We start from the raw sequence: 18,697 nt of genomic DNA, 5'->3' as shown, positions 1-18,697 counted from the left end.
CATTCAGTCTCCCAAGGGGCTCCTGAAGACCAGGTGATCGCAGGTTTCACGGCCTCACATAGCAAAGTGGTCAGATGGCCCTATGGGCCCTGGCACTCCCTGCCCCAGACAAATGCATCTTATCTGCTCTTCAGGAAGCAGGTGAGCAGAGACAGACTCTTTGAAGGAGAACCTCAGTTTGAGCCAGCACAACAAATTTAGGAGATCTCCTGCAGGGAAAGAGCTGAATCACCTCCCTGCTCAGACATGGGATGTTGTGTGACCTGGGGGATCTGAGTAACCTCTTTCCCAGCCCCTTCCTAGCTGAAGAGACAGGTAGATGCTCCTCCTGAGTACTGGGAACATCAGGAATGGGGCCAGCCCTGTACTTCTGGGGCTGTGTCACCTCTGCCCAGCAAAGAGTAGCAGCTGTGGCTCTGACAAAGCCCATAACTTTGAGTCAGGCTAGAGGGCACGGAGTTGTAGAAAGGGCAAAGATGTTTAGAGAGGAAACCTGTCCTGGTGCTCAAGGTCATATCTGCTCTACTCCTAGGCACAGAGCTTGGAAGCCGAGGGCTCTTTTCCGCTCTGTATCTAGAACACACAGCTGCTGGCGTGGTCCTGAACACCATCTCAGTACTGGAAGTATGGCACATCTTCAACTCCTTCAGTACTTCCCCAGACGCCTGCAGTTGTGATTCCAGAGGTGTCTTTTACGTCAGCATCTGGATTGCCAACGTGGCACTCAGGCTGGCTAGAACGAGCTGCCCTGCCAACGAAAGGTTTGGCTGCTCAAAGGCTTTCATCTCTGGATCACACTCCCTGCCAGTCCCCGTAACCCCTGGGGTCAGAGGGAGAAGACAAGGAGCCTGGGTTTTAAGGAGTTAACATGGAGTGACGACCTTGATGTATAGAGGACCACACGATAAGGCAAAGTGTCCAGAGCCCTGCTACGGCTACGCAGGACAGTATGGACAGAGGTGAGGGCAGGGCCTGGGTGGGGGTTACAGGACCCCCCTCTCTTTGCCTGCTGAGAAGAAGGGACAGAAGCCTGCCGAGGGTGTCCTCCTCCCGACTCACCCACGCAGGCTGTGCCTGTGATGTCCGCGGTGTAGCCCAGCCTGCAGTGGCAGCGGAAGGAGCCGATGCTGTTGATGCACTGTCCGTTCTTGCAGAGGTTGGGCAGCACCTTGCACTCATCGATGTCTGCAGGAGGGAAGGAAGGACCTGTTAGTGCCAACGCTGCCTCTGTCCTGTGCTCCTGTGCCAGAGCAGCTGAGACCCTCCCTGGAAGCTGGTGACTACATTCAGGGAGATGCAGGTTAATGTCATGGAGGCTTCTTGTCTGCCCCAGGTGCTGTGCAGGTCTGCCCCAGCCAGTTCCCAAGGGAATTCTCCCTGTACCCACACCACTGCTTCCCTCCCTCCGCATTGAAGGTGATTTGGGTCCCAGCTCACCTCTCCCATCAGTGGAGTACCCTGGCCCATGAGGACACATTTTCTTGTACTGGGTGGTTCCAGGCAGGGGGCAGAGCTCGCACTGGGGGCCCCAGCTGCGCCCGCTGTTGCAGCAGCACTCAGACTTGGTGACCAGGTTGCGGTTGGTGGAGGACATCTGGCACATGGTTTGCAGTACTTCAGTGAAGCAGAATCCCTGGCGGGTGTCTGGACAGAGAGAGTGGGGGTACAAGGTGAGGATCTGAGACAGCGTCAGCACTGAGGATAACTGAGCAGCCAGTCCAGCCTGTGCTAGCTCCAGCACAGAGGACAGTGTGGTGTTGGTAATGTTAAAGGAAAAGGTGATGCTCCAACAACCTTCCTGCTCAGAAACCCTGAAACACTTGAAAAGTGTCATCTGCTAGTAGAGAGAGGCTGCTCAGGACCCATCAGGACTTGGTAATTACCAATACACTCCGTGCCAGAGGGGCTGACTTCAAACCCTTCATTGCAGTCGCAGCGGTAACTTCCCACCGTGTTGATGCAGCGGCCGTTGGGGCAGATTCCAGGCTTGGTGCGACACTCATTCTCATCTAGGAAGGAAGGAACCACAAAAAGCTGTGGTGAGGCATGGGGCAAATTTCAGCTTTCCACGACTCACCGCGCCACTGTTAAGTTTGAAACGCCCTCACATAGTCCTTGAGGACCATTTCCACATCCTTAGGCAGCTGACAAACACATCCACCTGCCCTGGTCCTCTCCCACCCAGGGTGGCAGAGCGCCCGGCTCCGCTGGTTTGCACATTCTCCACTTGCAAGTAGCAGAGCTGCTGGGCTGGGAGAGGAGCTGGGCTCGCTCTGCTTTCCTGCTGTGCCTAATAACTGTGGAGGTCTGGGCTGTCCAGTGATCGTCCTTCCAAGAGCAGCTCAGTGCAAAGAAGCTTGACACAGACATGGAAAGACTCAACAGAAAGGACACACGGCATAATGCTGTGTCATCCTGTGCTGGAACTGTGTAGACCCATGGGTCTGGAGATGAACAGAGCTTTTGTGTGTGTAGGCATCTAGTAGGACACACAGAAAGTTCTGACACATGGGAAACCCTGGGAAGGAGCTGTTTGACAGAAGAACGTAAAATAAATCTACACAGACAATGCCTGGAAGAGGATGGTCTCCAGTCCCAGAGGAAATCCCTCCCAGCCCAGTCCTTGGTACCTGTGCAGCCCTCTCCATCAGGCCTGCGTTGCATTCCTGGGGGGCAGATGCACATGAAGGTGCCAATGAGGTTCTTGCACAGCATCCCTCGAGACTCGCAGTCGTGCAGTCCCTCTGCGCACTCATCCAGATCTGCAACCAAGAACCTCATGAGACCGTGTCCAACCTGCCAGCTCTGCAGCGCTATGGGGGCAACTGGGAACCGAGTGCTCACATCTGCACTGCTCCCCAATCCCTACTGCCCCACTCCAGGCTGGCAGGCACCAAGCACAGACACCCAGGGAGGTGAGAGTGAGCACGAGCCCAGAGATGCCAGCTCAGAAGTCCTGCTCTGTACAGCACCAGAGTTGGGCTGAGTGCAGGGGGCTGGGGAGAGGGTGGGAGCTCCCCTGATGGGTGCAAAGGGGGATTTTACCTCTGCACATTCTCCTGTCTTCTCGGAGGGCGTATCCAGATGGGCAGGTGCACTCGTAGGAGCCAAAGGTGTTGATGCAGCGGAAGGCACAGAGCAGGGGATTCAGCGAGCACTCGTTGATATCTGGGAGGCAGGAGGGAGGAGAGAGCTCGACTCCGTGCTCTCAGCAGAGCCGGCTGGCCAGTAACGGTGGTGGATCTTCCCAGCACACACTGCCCCCCCTCCCCGTGCATTCATCTCATGAGAACTTTGTTCCACTGAGGCTTCCTGTCATGGTCTCCAGTTTCAGAGGGACAGACACCTGGTGTCTTAGCAGCTTTGATGGGGACAGGGTCCTGGCTCCTTGAGGAGGCAGCTCCTGCATTTAGGCAGGTCTCCAGACCTTCTCCTGGGCTCCAGCCTCAGAGGAAGCCGAAGGGGACCATCACTGATGTACACACTCACGTGGAGATGTGTCTCAGCCAGCTTTTCTACACCGTCCGTTCGAGGCTCACCTGACTGCTGCTCACCCAGGCAATGACCCGGTGGGGTCACACATGGCTCAGCACACAGTGGGGGTGAGAAGATCGCCCCACAGCAGTGTTACCTTCGCACGTCATCATGGGACCTGGCTCAAAGCCCTCATCACAGGCACACTCGAAGCCTCCCACCACGTTGGTGCAGGTGCCGTTCCCACAAGGGTTGCCAATGGAGCACTCATCGGTATCTGGAGGAAGCCAGGACCACGTTAGGTGGACGAGTTAGATAGGAAAGGTGCAGGCTGGTCTCTTCTTGCAGCCAGAGACCAGCAAAGCCAGGAGTAAAAAGCAAAGGGGCAGAGAAGAAGCAAGTTCCTCGTCTCCACGCGCACACACATGCTCATAGAGTCCAACATAAGGAGGGTACAAGTGAGAAGGAGGTGGTGCTCCCCAGGCAGACCCTTACCCACGCAGTTGACTCCTGTATAGTCCAGGTTGTACCCAAAGGGGCACTCGCAGCGGAAGGACCCATCGGTGTTAATACAGGCTCCGTTTATGCAGACACCCAGGTTCTCTGAGCACTCATTAACATCTAGAAGGGAAACCGAGGCAATGAAACCTCATGTGAATGCGTAGCCTGAAACATCCCTGTCCTCTCAAGGCTGACCCTGCAATCTCAGCTTCTCCCTCTCCAGAGCTGGGGGCTGAACCTTTGGTGAACAGTCAGAGACCATAAGTTTGGGAGGGCACCCAGTCCTATGTCCGTCCCCTCCTGCTGCTGGGATTCAACCCTACTCTCCAGATAGCCTAAGTTTGGTTGCTTCTAGGCAAGTCCCCCAAAAAGCCAAATTTCTTATAATTCCTAGATCAGACTTTACCTTCTCGGGTGTCTCCTGGACCTGGGATGGCTCCATGACCATATGGACACAGTTCCTGGAAGGCAACTGGAAGAAAGCAGAAAAGTGAGATACGCTCACAAGTGCTTCTACTCACAGATGCTGAGACGTGCTTTGGAGGCTTCTAGAGCATGACTGAGAGCTTGACAGCTCACTGCCCATGGGAGGCCACAAAACCCTGGCTGGCTGGAAAACACCCGTGCTCGCCTTGGATCTGGAGGCACTGAGACACTTTTTCCTTATCTCAAGTCCCATGGAGGACTGAGAATAGACCTTAATTCTGCTTTGAATTAAGCAACCCACTGCCCAAGAGCACGACTGTGGTTTGCTGGAGACGAAAGGAATACTGGAGTCCAGTAAGGGATGGCTTGTGTTGGTGGTTGTCTTGCCTGACCCACATACCTTCCCCAGGCTCTGTGCGTGTCGGAGGCACACAGGGCCATCTCTCCCATGGAGCTGGTCCCACCACACCTACCATTTCCTTCCTGCGGGCACAGCTCACAGGGGTCTCCCCAGCCTTCTCCTGGCATCTTGCTGCAGCAACACCGAGCCTTGGTGGTGTTGAAGGCCTTGGGGACAGAGCACTTCCCATTGTCGAAGCGGGTGAAGCAGAAGCTCTGGCGAGTGTCTGTAGGAGGACGGGAAAACGCTCAGGTCGTTGCAGACATCCAGGACGGTTACGCTCCCCTCCCCGCCACGAAGAGCTGCGCTCACCAAAGCACCGTCGGCCGTTATCAGACAGCACAAAGCCTGGAGGACAGACACACTGGAAGCTGCCAGGGGTATTGGTGCACGTCCCGAAGAGGCAGATGTTGGGCTCCTCTTCGCACTCGTTGATATCTGGGAGCACGGGGGCCGTATTACTTACGGAACAGCCAAAAGTCACTCCTTTTCTCATTGCATGAAAACCAGCTGAAGCTGTGATGTCTGGGGAGCTCTGATGGCTGTGGGACATCACCCCGGCCCTAACCCTTAACCCACCCTCAGGGCAAACGGGACAGTGAAGAGGCCAGGGCACAGCAAAACCACCAAGCCTCCTCCATCGTGGCAGCAAGCCTTGCCTTGCTCTGTGCCCAATTGCTTCCAAGAAGTTATTTAGGAGTGGCCATGCGTGCCCCAGCCCACTTGGGAAGAACATGGCTGTTCTGGGAACAGTCCAAGGTGACCACATGCTGTGCTGGAAATGGAGGAGGCAGAGAGCCAACATTACCAATGCAGTTGTCGTTCTGCACCTCGTACCCAGGAGGGCAGATACAGCGGAAGGAGCCCTCCAGGTTCTGGCAGGTGCCTGGGGAGCAGGTCCCAGGCAGGCTCACGCACTCGTTGATGTCTGCAGAGGAGAGGAAATAACCAGGGATGGTGTCTGTGCTCAGCTCTGAGGACTTGGGTGCAGGGTACCTTGCTGCGCCCAGGCCCTACCTGCAGCTGCACCCTGCTTTGCCCAAAAAGATGCAAGGGAAGCAGATGAGACATTTTCCAGCATGCCCTACCTGTGTACCCAGGGAACACGAACTGAGCCCTGCAGGACCTGGTGCTGCAGGAGGCAGTGTGGTGGGCACAAATACCCAGGATACAATGTCCCTGTCTGCCCTCACAGCTCCTGCCTGCAGGACAGTTCCCAAGGCATCCCTGGTACAACTCTGCATGCTTTAGGGGCATGGACAGGACAACATTTCTCCTCACTGCCTGCAGGTCTCAGTGCATACTTGACTGTTCCCTGCATGGCTGGAAGGGAGACGCAGGCATCCTGGGGCCCAGTCTGGCTTTCCATGGGCCCAACGACCAGCCTTTGCCTCCAGAGGACTGTAGTGTAGTGATAGGACAAGGGGTAATGGCTTTGAACTGAACAAGGGTAGATTTAGATTAGATCTAAGGAAGAAATTCTTCCCTCTGAGGGTGGTGAGGCACTGGAGCAGGTTGCCCAGAGAAGCTGTGGCTGCCCCATCCCTGGTAGTGTTCAAGGCCAGGCTGGATGAGGCTTTGAGCAACCTGGTGTAGTGGAGGGTGTCCCTGCCCATGGCAGCGGGGGTGGAAATAGATGATCTTGAAGGTCCCTTCCAACCCAAACCATTCTACGATTTTATGACTTGGAGCCTTGTGAGTGGTTCTGGAGAGTCCACTGCTCAGTTGCCTCTGATGGAACCATGTCTCATAGCCCTGCACAGTGCCAGCCACACCACCACACAGCTCAACTCACTGGGAAGGTCCAGTCTGCAGCCCGGACACTCACCTACACAATTCTTCCCATCAGGGGTCCGGTCATACCCCTCTTGGCACAGGCACTGGAAGGAGCCGATGCTGTTGATGCACTGGCCGTTTCGACACACCTGCCCCACCAGGGATGAACACTCATCAATGTCTGTGGGAGGGAAACGATAAGCACAGCGGGAAGAGATACGCACAGCTCGTGAGTGTCCCTGGTGAGCCGCCTCAGCCAGCCCGACCCCTCTGACACCTACAGCCACTGCTACAGCCGCTGCCGGCTGACACCCGGAGCTCACCCCGTGTGCCACTCTGTGCCACCCCATGCCCCACAGCCGTTGACACGTTGACCCCAGTCAGCCATCCACGTGGGGAGGATTTCATGCAACTCACCCATGCAGTCGTTGTTGTGTGTCAGCTCGAAGCCGGGGAAGCAGAGGCAGTTGTAGGAGCCAACTGTGTTCTTGCAGGTGCCGTTTCCACAGGGCTGTCGGTCACACTCATCGATATCTGCAGAGAGAAGGTCACTGCTGATCCAGGGGCAGAGTGAGCTGAAAGTCACCCTCTTGGGTGTGCAGACAGGGTCCAGGCAGCTGCACGACGCCCCTACGGCTTGCAGGGACAGCCTGGGATCAAGAGGACACAGTGGCCCGTGGCTGTCCTTGGCACTACCCAGCAGGTGCTGGAGAAGGCTCAGGTCCATCGTGATATCTGATTCACAGGGCAGGGCTGTGGCAGCCACACTGACCCATGCACATGGTCTGCTCCCCCGTGGCCTTGAAGCCATTGTGGCAGATGCAGACGTAGCTGCCCTCGGTGTCAACGCAGTCCCCGTGGCTGCAGACGTTGGGGATCTCCTGGCATTCGTTGCGACCTAAAACAAAGCAAAGTGGGCACCAGTGAGCAGAAGGGATGGAGCAAACGGGAAAAGTCGAGGCATTGGCCTCCTGCAGACCCCTGCCCGCTGGTGGGAAGCTGTGTCTGTTAGCAGCAGTGCTAGAGGTCTTGGTTTTCTGAGAGGTGGCTTCGCAGAGAACAAGATTTATGCGCTACCGTGTCCGGAAAAAAACCTCCCAATTTAATGGGAGAAAATGGCCTGAGCTGCTGGACTAAAGCTGTGCTTCCCAGTGACCTTTTTCTCATCCCTCACGAGCCCACAACCCCTGGGAATTTTCCAAAATTACAAGTATCCCGCAATCACAGCACAGCCAGGTCATAGTCTGGCGTGTCCTTCATCCTGCCCTTCCTTGGGTCCACCACACAGGGTGGTCTACAAAACCATCTGAAGAGCCCAAGTAGAGGTGCCAGTGCCTCCCAAAGGTGTCTCTGGAATAGGTAGCAAACAGCTCCCATCTTACCCACGCAGGCTCCGCTAGGCGACAGCTTGTATCCGGTTGAGCATTCGCACCTGTAACTGCCCGGGATGTTGATGCAGTCGGCGTTGCGTTGGCAGAGGTTCTCCCCACTGCTGCACTCGTCGATGTCTGCGGGAGGAGAGCAGCGCCAACGGTGGCTGTGCAGAGCCAGCACGCACCAGGCACTGCCACCCTGGGAGGGCTGGAGCGGCTCAGTGGAGCCAACGGGATTTGAACCCCAGCAGGGGTTAAAATTGACCCCAAGCAGGGTCAATTTGGGATGGTTTTCTATCGCTTTGCAATAAAATAATGAGTTTTAGTCGCAACTCAGAACTTTGAAACATTCACATTTGCCAACTTCTCCTAAAAAAACACCCCCAAAAAAACAGAAGAGGGGAAAACCAGACAAGAACATGAATGAAAATCAGCGGTTTTGTTCCTTGATGAGGAAAATGAAGATGATTTCAAGAAGTCTGAGAACATATGGGCTCTGCCATGTCTGTTGACAGCCCTCATCCTGGAGCCCCGTGGGCTGGGGAGATGCTAGTGCCAGGCTGAGAACCCCCCACCCTCCTGGGCACCCCTGGCAGCGCTGCCCGGTTGCCCCGTTACCTTCGCAGATGAGCAGGATGTTGTTGTAGCTGAATCCGATGGGACACTCGCACCTGAAGCTGCCAATCTGGTTGATGCAGACACCGTTGGTGCAGATAGCAGGGATCTCACTGCACTCATCAATATCTGCACACAGACAACAACTCTCAGCATCCTGGGAAGGTGGCAGGGAGGAAAACATCCCCCGTAGCTGGGAGACTGCTGACCTTGGTCGTTCTAGAAAGAAGACTAGGAGGAAAGGGCCACCAGACAAACAGTGGAGGAACTCTTGGAGGACTGATAGTGGATCCTGCAGATCATGCCAGGTTAGGGCCGCTCTGCAGAGGTCTGGGTACCCAACAGAGCCACACAAGACTCCAAGTCATGGGAGCCATGGGATGGCTGGCAGAACTCGCAAGGCGCATGTTGGGAGGGACCCTACCCAGGACATCCACCTTGTTTTCTCTGAGCGTGCCCTGGCAGTAACACGGACAACTGCCCAGGCTCTGGGACCAGGCTGCAAACGGGAAGTCCAGGGGGTCATTGAAACATTGAGATGGCTTGAGGGTCCCTGACTCTGTCGCTGTGCCCAGCACAACCCACCACCAGCCCTGCAGCCCTGCTCTGACACCCTCTGTTGCACTTTATTCCTGGGAGCAGAAGATGAACTCATCTCTTTCCTCTTCAGTCCCCGGGCTGGCACTGCCAAGGCCAGGTGAAGCACTGATGAACTAATCTGTTCATCTCACAAACCACCAGCGAGTCCATCTTTCAAGAACGCAAAACATCCACGGACAGCCCACAAATCCCAGGACTTTCAACGGAACCTCTGGCTTTCCATCTACCAAAACACAACCCTGACACCCTCGGCTCTCAGCAGTGCCCCGCTGCTGTTGGGCTGGGGCTGCTGGCGGTGTGAGCGCCAGGGCTATCGTGGGTCTGCATCCACCTGGCCACTGTCAGTGGTCACTGGCTACTTGTCTGTGGTCACTGGCCCCCCTGTCTCTCCAGGTGGGATGGAAATCAAGGGATAATTGCAAACATGGGGAGATGTAAGCTGCCCAGCCACTCGGGACACAGGCTTGAAGGCTTGGCCAGCTGCTCGCAGTCATGTTTGCCACCTCTTTTCCTCGTCTCTCCTCTGCTCAGGGCTCCATTTGCTAAGGGAGGGGAAGGGAACGAGCTCGCAGGCACTGTGGGAAGAAAGCAGAGGGGCAGGGAGCAGACCTGGCGCCGCAGGGCGCGGGGGGGTCTACTCACCGATGGGCTTCCCCGTGTGGATGTCGATGATGAAGCCGGGGGCCTGGTTCCCACACAGGATCTGGTACTCGGCTGGAAGGGGAACGACAAGGTTACGGCCACGCTTGGTGGGCAGAGTGGGACACAGCAAGGGACGAGAGGGACAAGGGCCAACTATGGCTGCTGTGAGCAGGGAGGGGGTCCTAGTGCACGGGGTCACCGAAAAAGCGACGGAGCAGCCATGGCATCAAAATGTTTTTCCAGACTTACGGCTGGCTGGTGTGGGACATGGCTCGCATGGCTTGTTCCAGGCCTTGCCAATGTTGTAGGAGCAGCAGCACATCTTCTTGGTCATGTTGAAGGACAGCTCGTTCTCACACGTGTCGTTGTAGTTGCGATAGCACACGCTCTTCCTCATGTCTGCAAAGGCAGCCCAGTGTCTCTGCCAGCCCCAGGGATGGGTTATTGCTGGGGATATGCCACCCCACCCTGTCCTGGTGCTCAGAGACTGGAGGTGACACATAGGTCCTTCAAGAGGAGCCCAGCAAAGTGACTGAGCTCTGCTCCAGTGAGAGCACTGGGTCCTGCCCCGTCACAGGCAGTGGCAATGCACAAGCTCTGCTGGGTCTCTCACCGCCCCGTGCCAGCTGCTCTCCCTAGAACTGCTGGCAGGGGAAGCGTCAGCCCCTCCGGCATGGGCAACGTGCGTGGCGTCGGAGCAGGGATGCGGTGAGGCACTGGTCAACTCAGGCGTCCCGAGCCCCAGCCCTGCTCCCAGCACTTCTGCTCAGCCCCGCTGCCCCACCGTGCTGCCCACAGCACATCCCCTGGGTCCTGCACAGGCAGGGCACGGCCAGACCCCTTCCCGCAGATTCGGACCGTGCCGTACCCATGCAGTTATTTCCTCCGTTGACTTGCATGTACTCAGGGGGGCACACGCAGGTGTAGTTGCCGAGGGTGTTGTAGCAGGTCCCGGGGCCGCAGATGCCAATGTGAGCAGAGCACTCATCAATATCTGCCAAATAAAGGAGACTGGAGGTTAAAGGCACAGGTAGAGGATGGCCTGACGTGAGGGTGGGCTTGGCACAAGGTACGGATGGGCACTGGGAGAAGGGACAGGGTTTGTGATGAGGATGAGGAGTCCGGAAGAGAAAGGGGAAGGGATTCTACAAACTGCTCCAAGGGCAGCCCAGGCACACAGCACTCCGTTGCACGCATGCACACACATCGGGCTGCCGTACACGCCGCGCACGCAGACCCGCACGGGCACCGCAGTGCGGCTACCTTCGCAGATGCGCGTGTCCTCGTTGAGGTAGTAGCCCAGGGGGCACTCACACTGGAAGCTGCCAAAAGTGTTCACGCAGTTACCACCTTGGCAGAGGCCCGGCAGCTCCTGGCACTCATCGATATCTGAGGAGGGAAAGGAGTCGGGAGGTGCTCACTACCTGCCAGACCAGCTCAGGCAGCACCTTCACCCCAGGATCCCCGGCAGGTTCATGCCACCACCTCCACCACCCGGCCACCCAGGGCACATCCGAGGAGAGCACACACTTGCTGTTTATCATTTACAATGAGGTGGTGAGGCACTGGAGCAGGTTGCCCAGAGAAGCTGTGGCTGCCCCATCCCTGGCAGTGTTCAAGGCCAAGTTGGATGAGGCTTTGAGCAACCTGGTGTAGTGGAAGGTGTCCCTGCCCATGGCAGGGGGATTGGAACTAGATGGTCTTGAAGGTCCCTTCCAACCCAAATCCTATGATTCAGTGGTCAGGGGCTCAGCAGGCATCCAGCCATCCCAGCTCCATGGCAGACAGTGCCCACCCAGGGCTGAGCTCCCCCAGCACCCAAGTCCCTGGTGAGGGGGCATGGGTGCCGGGTTGGCTTACCTTCCAGGATGACAGTGATGGGGTTGGGACGGAAACCTTCTCCTCCAGGGCACAAGGTCTTGTACTCAGCTGTGGAAAAAGTCAGTCAGGGGGATCCTGAGCTGAGTGGGCTCCCAGGAAACAGGAGGGGTAGGAAGAACCAGGAGAAACCCAGGAGAAATAGGCCATGAGGATGATGACAGTGGTCCAGATGGAGCAGCCTGACTCCCATGACATGTCGAGCCAAAGTCGCTGCCCTGTCTCTGCCTGCCCATCCCTGACTGGCATTACTCCATGTCCACTGCCCTCCCGCAGCCTACTGTGACTTGGAACAAAGGATCTCAACCTGGACGCCCCGAGGCAGAACCAGCCTAGTCTCCCCCACCCCGCTTCACCTCTCCCTAGCCCTCGTCCACCTGGCTAGCCCTGCACTGACACAACAGGGTTGCCTTCTGCTCCATCATGGTGATAGCACGTCCTGGACCCAGGACCCTCAGTCTGAGCTGAGAAGCCCCGGAGAAGAGGCCCCATCTCTCTGCTCTGCACTGCCCATCTGGCCCACGCCTGAGTTTACCCCAGACGTTTTCCCAACTCACTCGTGTTGGCTGGAGGACAAAGCTCGCAGGGGTTGCCCCACGCACGACCCAGCGAGCAGCAGCAGGATGCCCGAGTGACCCCAACTCCGATTTCTGCGCTGCAGGAGATCCCTCCGTCTCCTCGATCCTGAGTGTCCAAGAAGCAGTTCCCAACACGGGTATCTGCACAAAGACAGCAGGGGGTGAGCAAAACCTCTCTGGCAAAGACTGGCGTGCACAGGAGGAATGAATGGCACTATGGCCTCGAGAGGCGGGGAGAGGGATAAGGCCCCAGTCCTGCCCCAGATGGCCACACTGTCACCTAGCTGTATTGCAGTAAACCACATCCAGGCTGCCTTTGCAGCTTATGACTTAGGGAACCCTTCAAGAACAGAGCATGCCCAGCTTGTCTGGTAAAAGCCCTACTATAGCATACAGAGGTCGTAGCATGGCGGCGTGTCTTCAGCATGGCTACAGAACATGACCCAAATAATGCTACCCGTGATCCAGGGCCTTTCAAGAAACAGACACTGAAGAATAGCTCCAGAGCTGTCCAGGCAGCTGCTAATGGTGCCATCTCCACTGGCAAATTCTCCCTTCTTACAGTGTCAATTAGCACAGGCACTTCACCACCTCTACGGCTCAGGCTGAAGCAATAACGTTGCTTCAACCAGGAGAGCACCCAGACTGGTGACACAAGGTGGGCCAGGCTGAACAGGAGGTAGGTACTCTTCTGCTGCTGCAGTTAAGCCCATCATGGACAGCCAGGTATTTGGCAGGGCAGATGTTGGTCAGCTACCCCAGTGTCTGGTAGCGGCCACTTCCAGCTACGTGCGACCAACAGGAAGGACCTGGAAGCTCTTGGATGGAAGGTGTGCTCTCCACAGAGGTCTCCACTCACCCACACAGCCCACACCAGTGGGGTTCAACTCAAAGTCCTGTGGACAGTTGCACAGGTAGCTGCCAGGGGTGTTGACACACAGGCCGTTGATGCAGTTCACAGGGTCTGCGCATTCATTGATGTCTGAAAAGATGGAAAGATGAAGACGGAAAAGGTGAAGACTGCCACAGAAACCACAGCCCAGCCCTAAGTTCTGCACTGTCTGTTCACCCATGACCACGGTGTTTCTAAGGCTCTTCACGTGGTGGTAGACAAAGCCCTTCTAGAAACAGACCTTGCCTTGTCCTATCTCACACCACCCTGCCCAGAGTCAGAAGAAAGGAGCAGAACCACACTGAGCTTCTCTTCCTATCCACTGAAAGCTCACTTTCCAGCAGCATCAAGGCATTGCCAAGAGCAAAGACACATCACCACGTCACCCAGGGACGCTTAATTGGCTTTAGGTTGCTAGTGCCACTCCCTGTCGTGGTTGGGGCAAGCTCACACCAGCAGATCACAGAGCAGTGATCCTCATCCCGCAGTCCCATGAAAGTCCTATACCTGTGCAGTTGCCTCCACTCCTGTCCAGTTCATAGCCATCATCACAGGCGCAGCGGAACATCCCAGGCAGGTTCTGGCAGGTCCCAAAGACACAGATGTTCTGGAAGGTGCATTCATCAATGTCTGCAAAACAAGGAGAGCTGGGTGCTCAGGATCTGGCAGAGTGAGGGCCAAGACGGTTCTCTTCTGCTCCCATCGCAAAGCAGAGCTACACCCCAGCTGTGGGTAACCCGTCTGCTGAGGGTAGTTCTAGTGCTTTGGGATACCACCTCCTGAGTGAGCAGGACCAGGCATGCTGTGAGTATGCCCTCTCCTCTCACCCCTGTTTTGCTGATTGTCCACATCTCACATGGAACCTTGGCTTAGTCCAACCTCTCTGCAGGCTGGGGACCAACTCCTGTTAAGTGGAAGAGCTTGCAGCTCAGGAGCATCGCACCACCAGGTGATGGGGGGGTCTTATTAGGTGACTCTTGACTAGTAATGGATCAGGTGGTGACAGTGCAGTGGAGAGACCAAGGACAGAAAGGAGGTGGACACTGGATCTCCTGGAGCAGCAGTCAAAACTTGGGGCACTTACCCTGGCAGGCCTTGCTGTCCTCCGTGGGATTGAAGCCCATCTCGCACTCGCAGCGGTAACCCCCGGGTGCATTGAGACACTGTCCATTCTCACACAGGTTCACGTTGTCCGCACACTCGTCCACATCTAGAGAGAGTCAAGCGTGAGACTGACATGGTGTCCACTCAAAGATGGGAGCTTCCCTCGGCTTGCCCAGAAAATTCCCACAAGTTTGTTCCCACCCCTCTGCTGGGAGGCTGCGAGGAGGGGGCTGCAATACTTTTCACTGCCTTGGTCCTCCCTAAACACCTGCTGAGAAGAAGGTGGATCTCTGCTGAAGGTATCTGAGCAGGCTGGTGCAGGGCAGGCTGCAGTGGCTTTTGGGGGACATCTGATCTGGGGAACCCCAGATACAGGCAGCCAGGTGCTGAGCCAGGCTGGTGGTTAAGAGGAGGTGACTCCATGTCCCGGCAGGATGCCCAAGTCACGTTCCTGCTGCCAAGTGAGTCTACCTGAGCAGGAGAAGCCGTCCCCGTTGAAGCCTTCTCGGCAGGCACAGCGGTAGGAGCCCGGTGTGTTGACACAGTTGGCATTCAGGTTGCACTTGTGCTCTTCAGTTGCACACTCGTCCAGGTCTAGACAAGGAGAACAGTGTTTTGCCTCTGGCCTTTCCTCTGAGCCTGAGGGGCCATGCAGATGGCCCAGGAGCCTGCAGCCTCCAGGCACCTGGAGCACTTGTGAGGCTCCAACACATCTTTGTGAGCCGCTACGGCCATGAGACCCTCCACTGGCAGTGCTGACGCAGACAGTACGGCAGCGAGACACTTCCACATGCACGTACCCGCACTGCTAGTGCCTCCCCAGCTCCGGCACACGTATCCATGCACATACCCTTACATCCCTCCGTACAAACCACACACATGCCAGTACATCCCTACACTCATACACACACCCCAAGACACCCCTACACACCTCCCACACCCCCGTGTCCCTGCACACACACCCCACCGTGCCCCAACACATCACCCTGCAGCCACATCGCCAGTCTGACAGTGACATTTGCCCACGCTCATCTCAATCCTACACCCACATGCTCCACATCCCACAAATACATGCCCTTTTGCTCCCACATCCGTGGCTCATATCCTTCAACAGACACGGCTGCAGAGCTTGGCAGTGCAACACCCGTACACCCACCCCAACGGTCCCCTTCTGTCACACCCCCACATCTCTGCACGCTTCCATAAATCCTCACGCAGGGCTCCTGCGACTCAAGAGCATTTTAAGCGCAGGTGTCAGCTGAGCCCAGCCTTCACAGAGCACCTGGCCACGCAAACATCCTCTCCTGGGACGAGAACTCACCGTTGCACTTCAGCCCATCTCCGAGCCAGCCGGTGCGACACTTGCACTTGAAGCTCCCGGGCACGTTGATGCAGGAGGCGTGCATGTCGCAGTTGTGAGCCCCGATCTCGCATTCGTCGATGTCTGCAGGAAGGAAGGAGATCAGAGCTGGCACAGCTCAGCTCCTCCAGGAGAGGAGGGGGCAGCTGGGTACAATCCTGCTAACGGCTCTGGGTACCAATGGCTCCTGGGAGTCTGAACCCCAGGGAAAGGGAACAAGGTGCCTTGGGAACAGGCTGCCTAGAGTTGTGCCCTTGAGCTGAAGAGCTGATCCGTGCTCACCCCTGAAGATGAAGACTAAAGGAAGGGCAGGCACCTGGCTTGGCTATAAACCAGGGAAGTGTCAAATCCTGCCCGAAGCCTGCCTTCCCCGCAATAGCTGCCTGCCCAGGAGGGGCTCCCAGCACACGGCCACATCCCCGGTGTCCATCCTCCATGGCAGCTGCAGGAGGTGTTTGTGAGGGCTCCCACCAGCACCCCTGGCTCCAGGTCCGGTGAGTTCCCACCTGTGCAGCCTGTGGTTCCCTTCTTGACGAAGTAGCCCAGCTGGCAGTGACAGATGAAGGAGCCCTTTGTGTTTTCACATTCGCCGTGCAGGCAGATGTTAGGGTTGAGATCACACTCGTTCACATCTGCAGGAGAAAAAGGAATCACAACAACCATGACCTGAATCTGGGGCAACCCTCTGTATCCCTTCCTCCCTCCGAGAGCAGCCTTGTGATGCAGTGCTGGCATGTGCCCAGGGCACAGCCTCGTCCTCACCGATACAGGTCTTCATATCCAGAGATGCCATGAAGCCATCGAAGCAGAGGCAGCGGTACTCCCCAGGGATGTTAGTGCACTGCCCACCATCACAGATGTCTGGATTATCCTCACATTCATCGATATCTAGAGAGAGGAGACCATTGCCAAAGTAAAGGCGTTAGAGCCAGTGAAAGAGTATAGGGGGCACGAGAGAGTCACGAGGGAATCACAGGAGGGGCTTTGCTCCAAATCATGTAGTTACAGGACTCTGGGGTCTGTATCAAGGGGCTGGACATTGCAGTGCAAAGCAAAAACATCTGTCCAGAGAGATCACCTCTCTGGAAGCGACTTAAAAATGAGACTCCCTCAGCCTGAAGCCAACACTACGGCTGACTGGCAACAGACACAGAGGTCCCTGGGCAGCACCCACGAGAGCCACGCTGACTGCTCACCTGCGCAGGACCTCTTGTCTGGCATCAATGCGTAGCCTTCACTGCAGCTGCATTCATAGCTGCCCTCCGAGTTGGAGCAGTGTGTGTCACAGCCGCCGTTGGTTATGGTGCACTCGTCGATGTCTGGGGGAGAAGGGAGAGGTCAGGCAGCTGCTTGGGTCATGGGCTGGGATACGTGCCTTGGGGCAGAGCTGCTCAGACACAGTGCCAGTACACAGAGACGGCATGGGAGAGGTGCTGAAGAGGAAACAAAGCTCCTCCTGCCAGAAGAAAGCACCTCTTGCCTTCTCTGCTAACCCCTTGCAGCTCACCATAGTTTCACAGCCCCTTACTGGTAATGCCAGTCCAGCTGTAGCTCAACCAGGAGGTTCCCCTCTTGCCTTACCCTCAGACACCCCACAGAGCATTGTCAGAGGTCTGAGACCAGGAGGGTTCTGGATGTGCACCGAGGTTTTGGCATGGCTGTGTGGCAAAGGGGAGCACTCACCGACACAGCCTTGCCTGTCCAGCGTGGCCTGGAAGCCCGAATCACACGCGCACTGGTAGGTACCAATGACGTTGACGCAGCGTCCGTTGCGACACAGGTTGTCACTAAGGGAACATTCGTTGATATCTGCAGTGGGAAGAAGAGTTTGAGCAGCCAGTCGTGCCGATGCCATGGTGAGCATCGTTTGGTACTCGCCCCTGGGTACCCCCACCTACTGCTGTCCCCACAATCAATTTGTTATTGCCCCATTGGTCAGTCTGCAGTGAACAACAGACATCACCAATGCAAAGAAACCCTGGGAGTGACCTCAGTCCTCCCTGGATAAGCATGTTCTACCCACACATGGGATGGGAAGGGCAGATTCATGTGCCCAGCACGAGATCCAAGTCTCCCTGTATTGTCACCCTTGAACAGGCTCTGGTCATAAAACAGCTTTCCATCATCTCACCTATGCAAGTGTTCCCTTCAGAAGTCAGCTCATGGCCAGGGGGGCAGATGCATTCAAAGCTGCCATCTGTGTTCATGCAGATCCCACCTCGGCACAGCAGTGGGTCCCGCTCACACTCATTGATATCTACAGAGAACGATACGAGATATGGTGGATTGTCCCCTTCAGCTAGGTTTTCCAGATAACGGAGTGGTGCTGGTGCCACGCACCACAGTCCCATCACCACTAATATATCCCAAAACAGAGGGGCGTCACAAAATTAACAGAGCAGAGAATCCAGGGCTTGGGTGAGTCCAGAGGACTTACGGTTGAAGTATACGTTTTGGGAAATTGCAACTCTTGCCTTGACCTCAGTAGAATGCAAAAATATCAGGAGAAAAGAAGTTATTAGCTTTGTGCAGGTTAGCCAGCAAGGACTAGATGGATATTTCCTAGCTCCCATCCCACCTGTCTTACATTTTCATGAGTCCCATCAGCAGAGGGAATGTTCCTTGGAAAAATGTGTATTTTGTTTGATAGGAGACCAACAGCCAAGCTTTCTTGGTCACAGCCTTCAGGGTAGTTCCATTATCACACAGAGGGCTGGGAAATTGTACATTTCTGAGAAAAATCACAATATGGACAAAGGGATTGAATTTACTAGGAACTGGAGAAATTCCTGAAGTAGATGAAACTGCTGCGAGAGATGTGAACCAGCCAAACAAGGATGAAACTGGGCTGCTGGCATTAAAAATGAAAAAAACCCCACCAAAACCCAAGCGATAGAAAAGTTTATAAATGCAAAACTAAAACCCCAAGGGAACCACTGGAATGGTGCACTGGTGATGGTTGGAAACTAAAACCAAGAGCAGGCGGAGATGAAGCACTGCAAGTATCAAAACTGGGAAGCCTTGTTAGGAATTCATTATCCATGGCTTCTGGAGAAAGCTCTTCGTGATCTACTACCA

The 18,697-nt window shown here is 55.9% G+C and overlaps 1 protein-coding gene across 1 annotated transcript in view; it reads right to left on the bottom strand.

The window, feature by feature from the left end:
* The window catches only part of LOC104371887 (fibrillin-2-like), a 101,205-nt gene that overhangs the window by 4,612 nt on the left and 77,896 nt on the right, over positions 1 to 18,697 (bottom strand). Inside the window, exons 26-57 of the mRNA XM_086627866.1 lie at positions 17,751 to 17,876; positions 17,303 to 17,428; positions 16,816 to 16,938; positions 16,382 to 16,507; positions 16,126 to 16,251; positions 15,581 to 15,703; positions 14,731 to 14,853; positions 14,240 to 14,365; positions 13,663 to 13,785; positions 13,123 to 13,245; positions 12,243 to 12,404; positions 11,668 to 11,736; positions 11,071 to 11,196; positions 10,676 to 10,801; positions 10,057 to 10,206; positions 9,808 to 9,879; positions 8,569 to 8,694; positions 7,960 to 8,085; positions 7,350 to 7,475; positions 6,995 to 7,111; positions 6,630 to 6,758; positions 5,610 to 5,729; positions 5,114 to 5,239; positions 4,875 to 5,027; positions 4,382 to 4,447; positions 3,970 to 4,095; positions 3,632 to 3,751; positions 3,046 to 3,168; positions 2,631 to 2,762; positions 1,884 to 2,009; positions 1,438 to 1,644; positions 1,060 to 1,185 (exon numbers count right to left, since the gene is read on the bottom strand). Coding sequence (XP_086483992.1) covers positions 1,060 to 1,185; positions 1,438 to 1,644; positions 1,884 to 2,009; positions 2,631 to 2,762; positions 3,046 to 3,168; positions 3,632 to 3,751; positions 3,970 to 4,095; positions 4,382 to 4,447; positions 4,875 to 5,027; positions 5,114 to 5,239; positions 5,610 to 5,729; positions 6,630 to 6,758; positions 6,995 to 7,111; positions 7,350 to 7,475; positions 7,960 to 8,085; positions 8,569 to 8,694; positions 9,808 to 9,879; positions 10,057 to 10,206; positions 10,676 to 10,801; positions 11,071 to 11,196; positions 11,668 to 11,736; positions 12,243 to 12,404; positions 13,123 to 13,245; positions 13,663 to 13,785; positions 14,240 to 14,365; positions 14,731 to 14,853; positions 15,581 to 15,703; positions 16,126 to 16,251; positions 16,382 to 16,507; positions 16,816 to 16,938; positions 17,303 to 17,428; positions 17,751 to 17,876 — 3,999 coding nt within the window. The remainder of the gene's footprint in view (positions 1 to 1,059; positions 1,186 to 1,437; positions 1,645 to 1,883; positions 2,010 to 2,630; positions 2,763 to 3,045; positions 3,169 to 3,631; positions 3,752 to 3,969; positions 4,096 to 4,381; positions 4,448 to 4,874; positions 5,028 to 5,113; positions 5,240 to 5,609; positions 5,730 to 6,629; positions 6,759 to 6,994; positions 7,112 to 7,349; positions 7,476 to 7,959; positions 8,086 to 8,568; positions 8,695 to 9,807; positions 9,880 to 10,056; positions 10,207 to 10,675; positions 10,802 to 11,070; positions 11,197 to 11,667; positions 11,737 to 12,242; positions 12,405 to 13,122; positions 13,246 to 13,662; positions 13,786 to 14,239; positions 14,366 to 14,730; positions 14,854 to 15,580; positions 15,704 to 16,125; positions 16,252 to 16,381; positions 16,508 to 16,815; positions 16,939 to 17,302; positions 17,429 to 17,750; positions 17,877 to 18,697) is intronic.

The sequence above is a fragment of the Tauraco erythrolophus genome, chromosome 28, assembly GCF_009769465.1.
Source record: "Tauraco erythrolophus isolate bTauEry1 chromosome 28, bTauEry1.pri, whole genome shotgun sequence".
In the NCBI taxonomy this organism is placed as follows: Eukaryota; Metazoa; Chordata; class Aves; order Musophagiformes; family Musophagidae; genus Tauraco; species Tauraco erythrolophus.
Note: the sequence above shows the minus strand (reverse complement) of the source record. Positions and strands in the feature narration are given on the sequence as shown.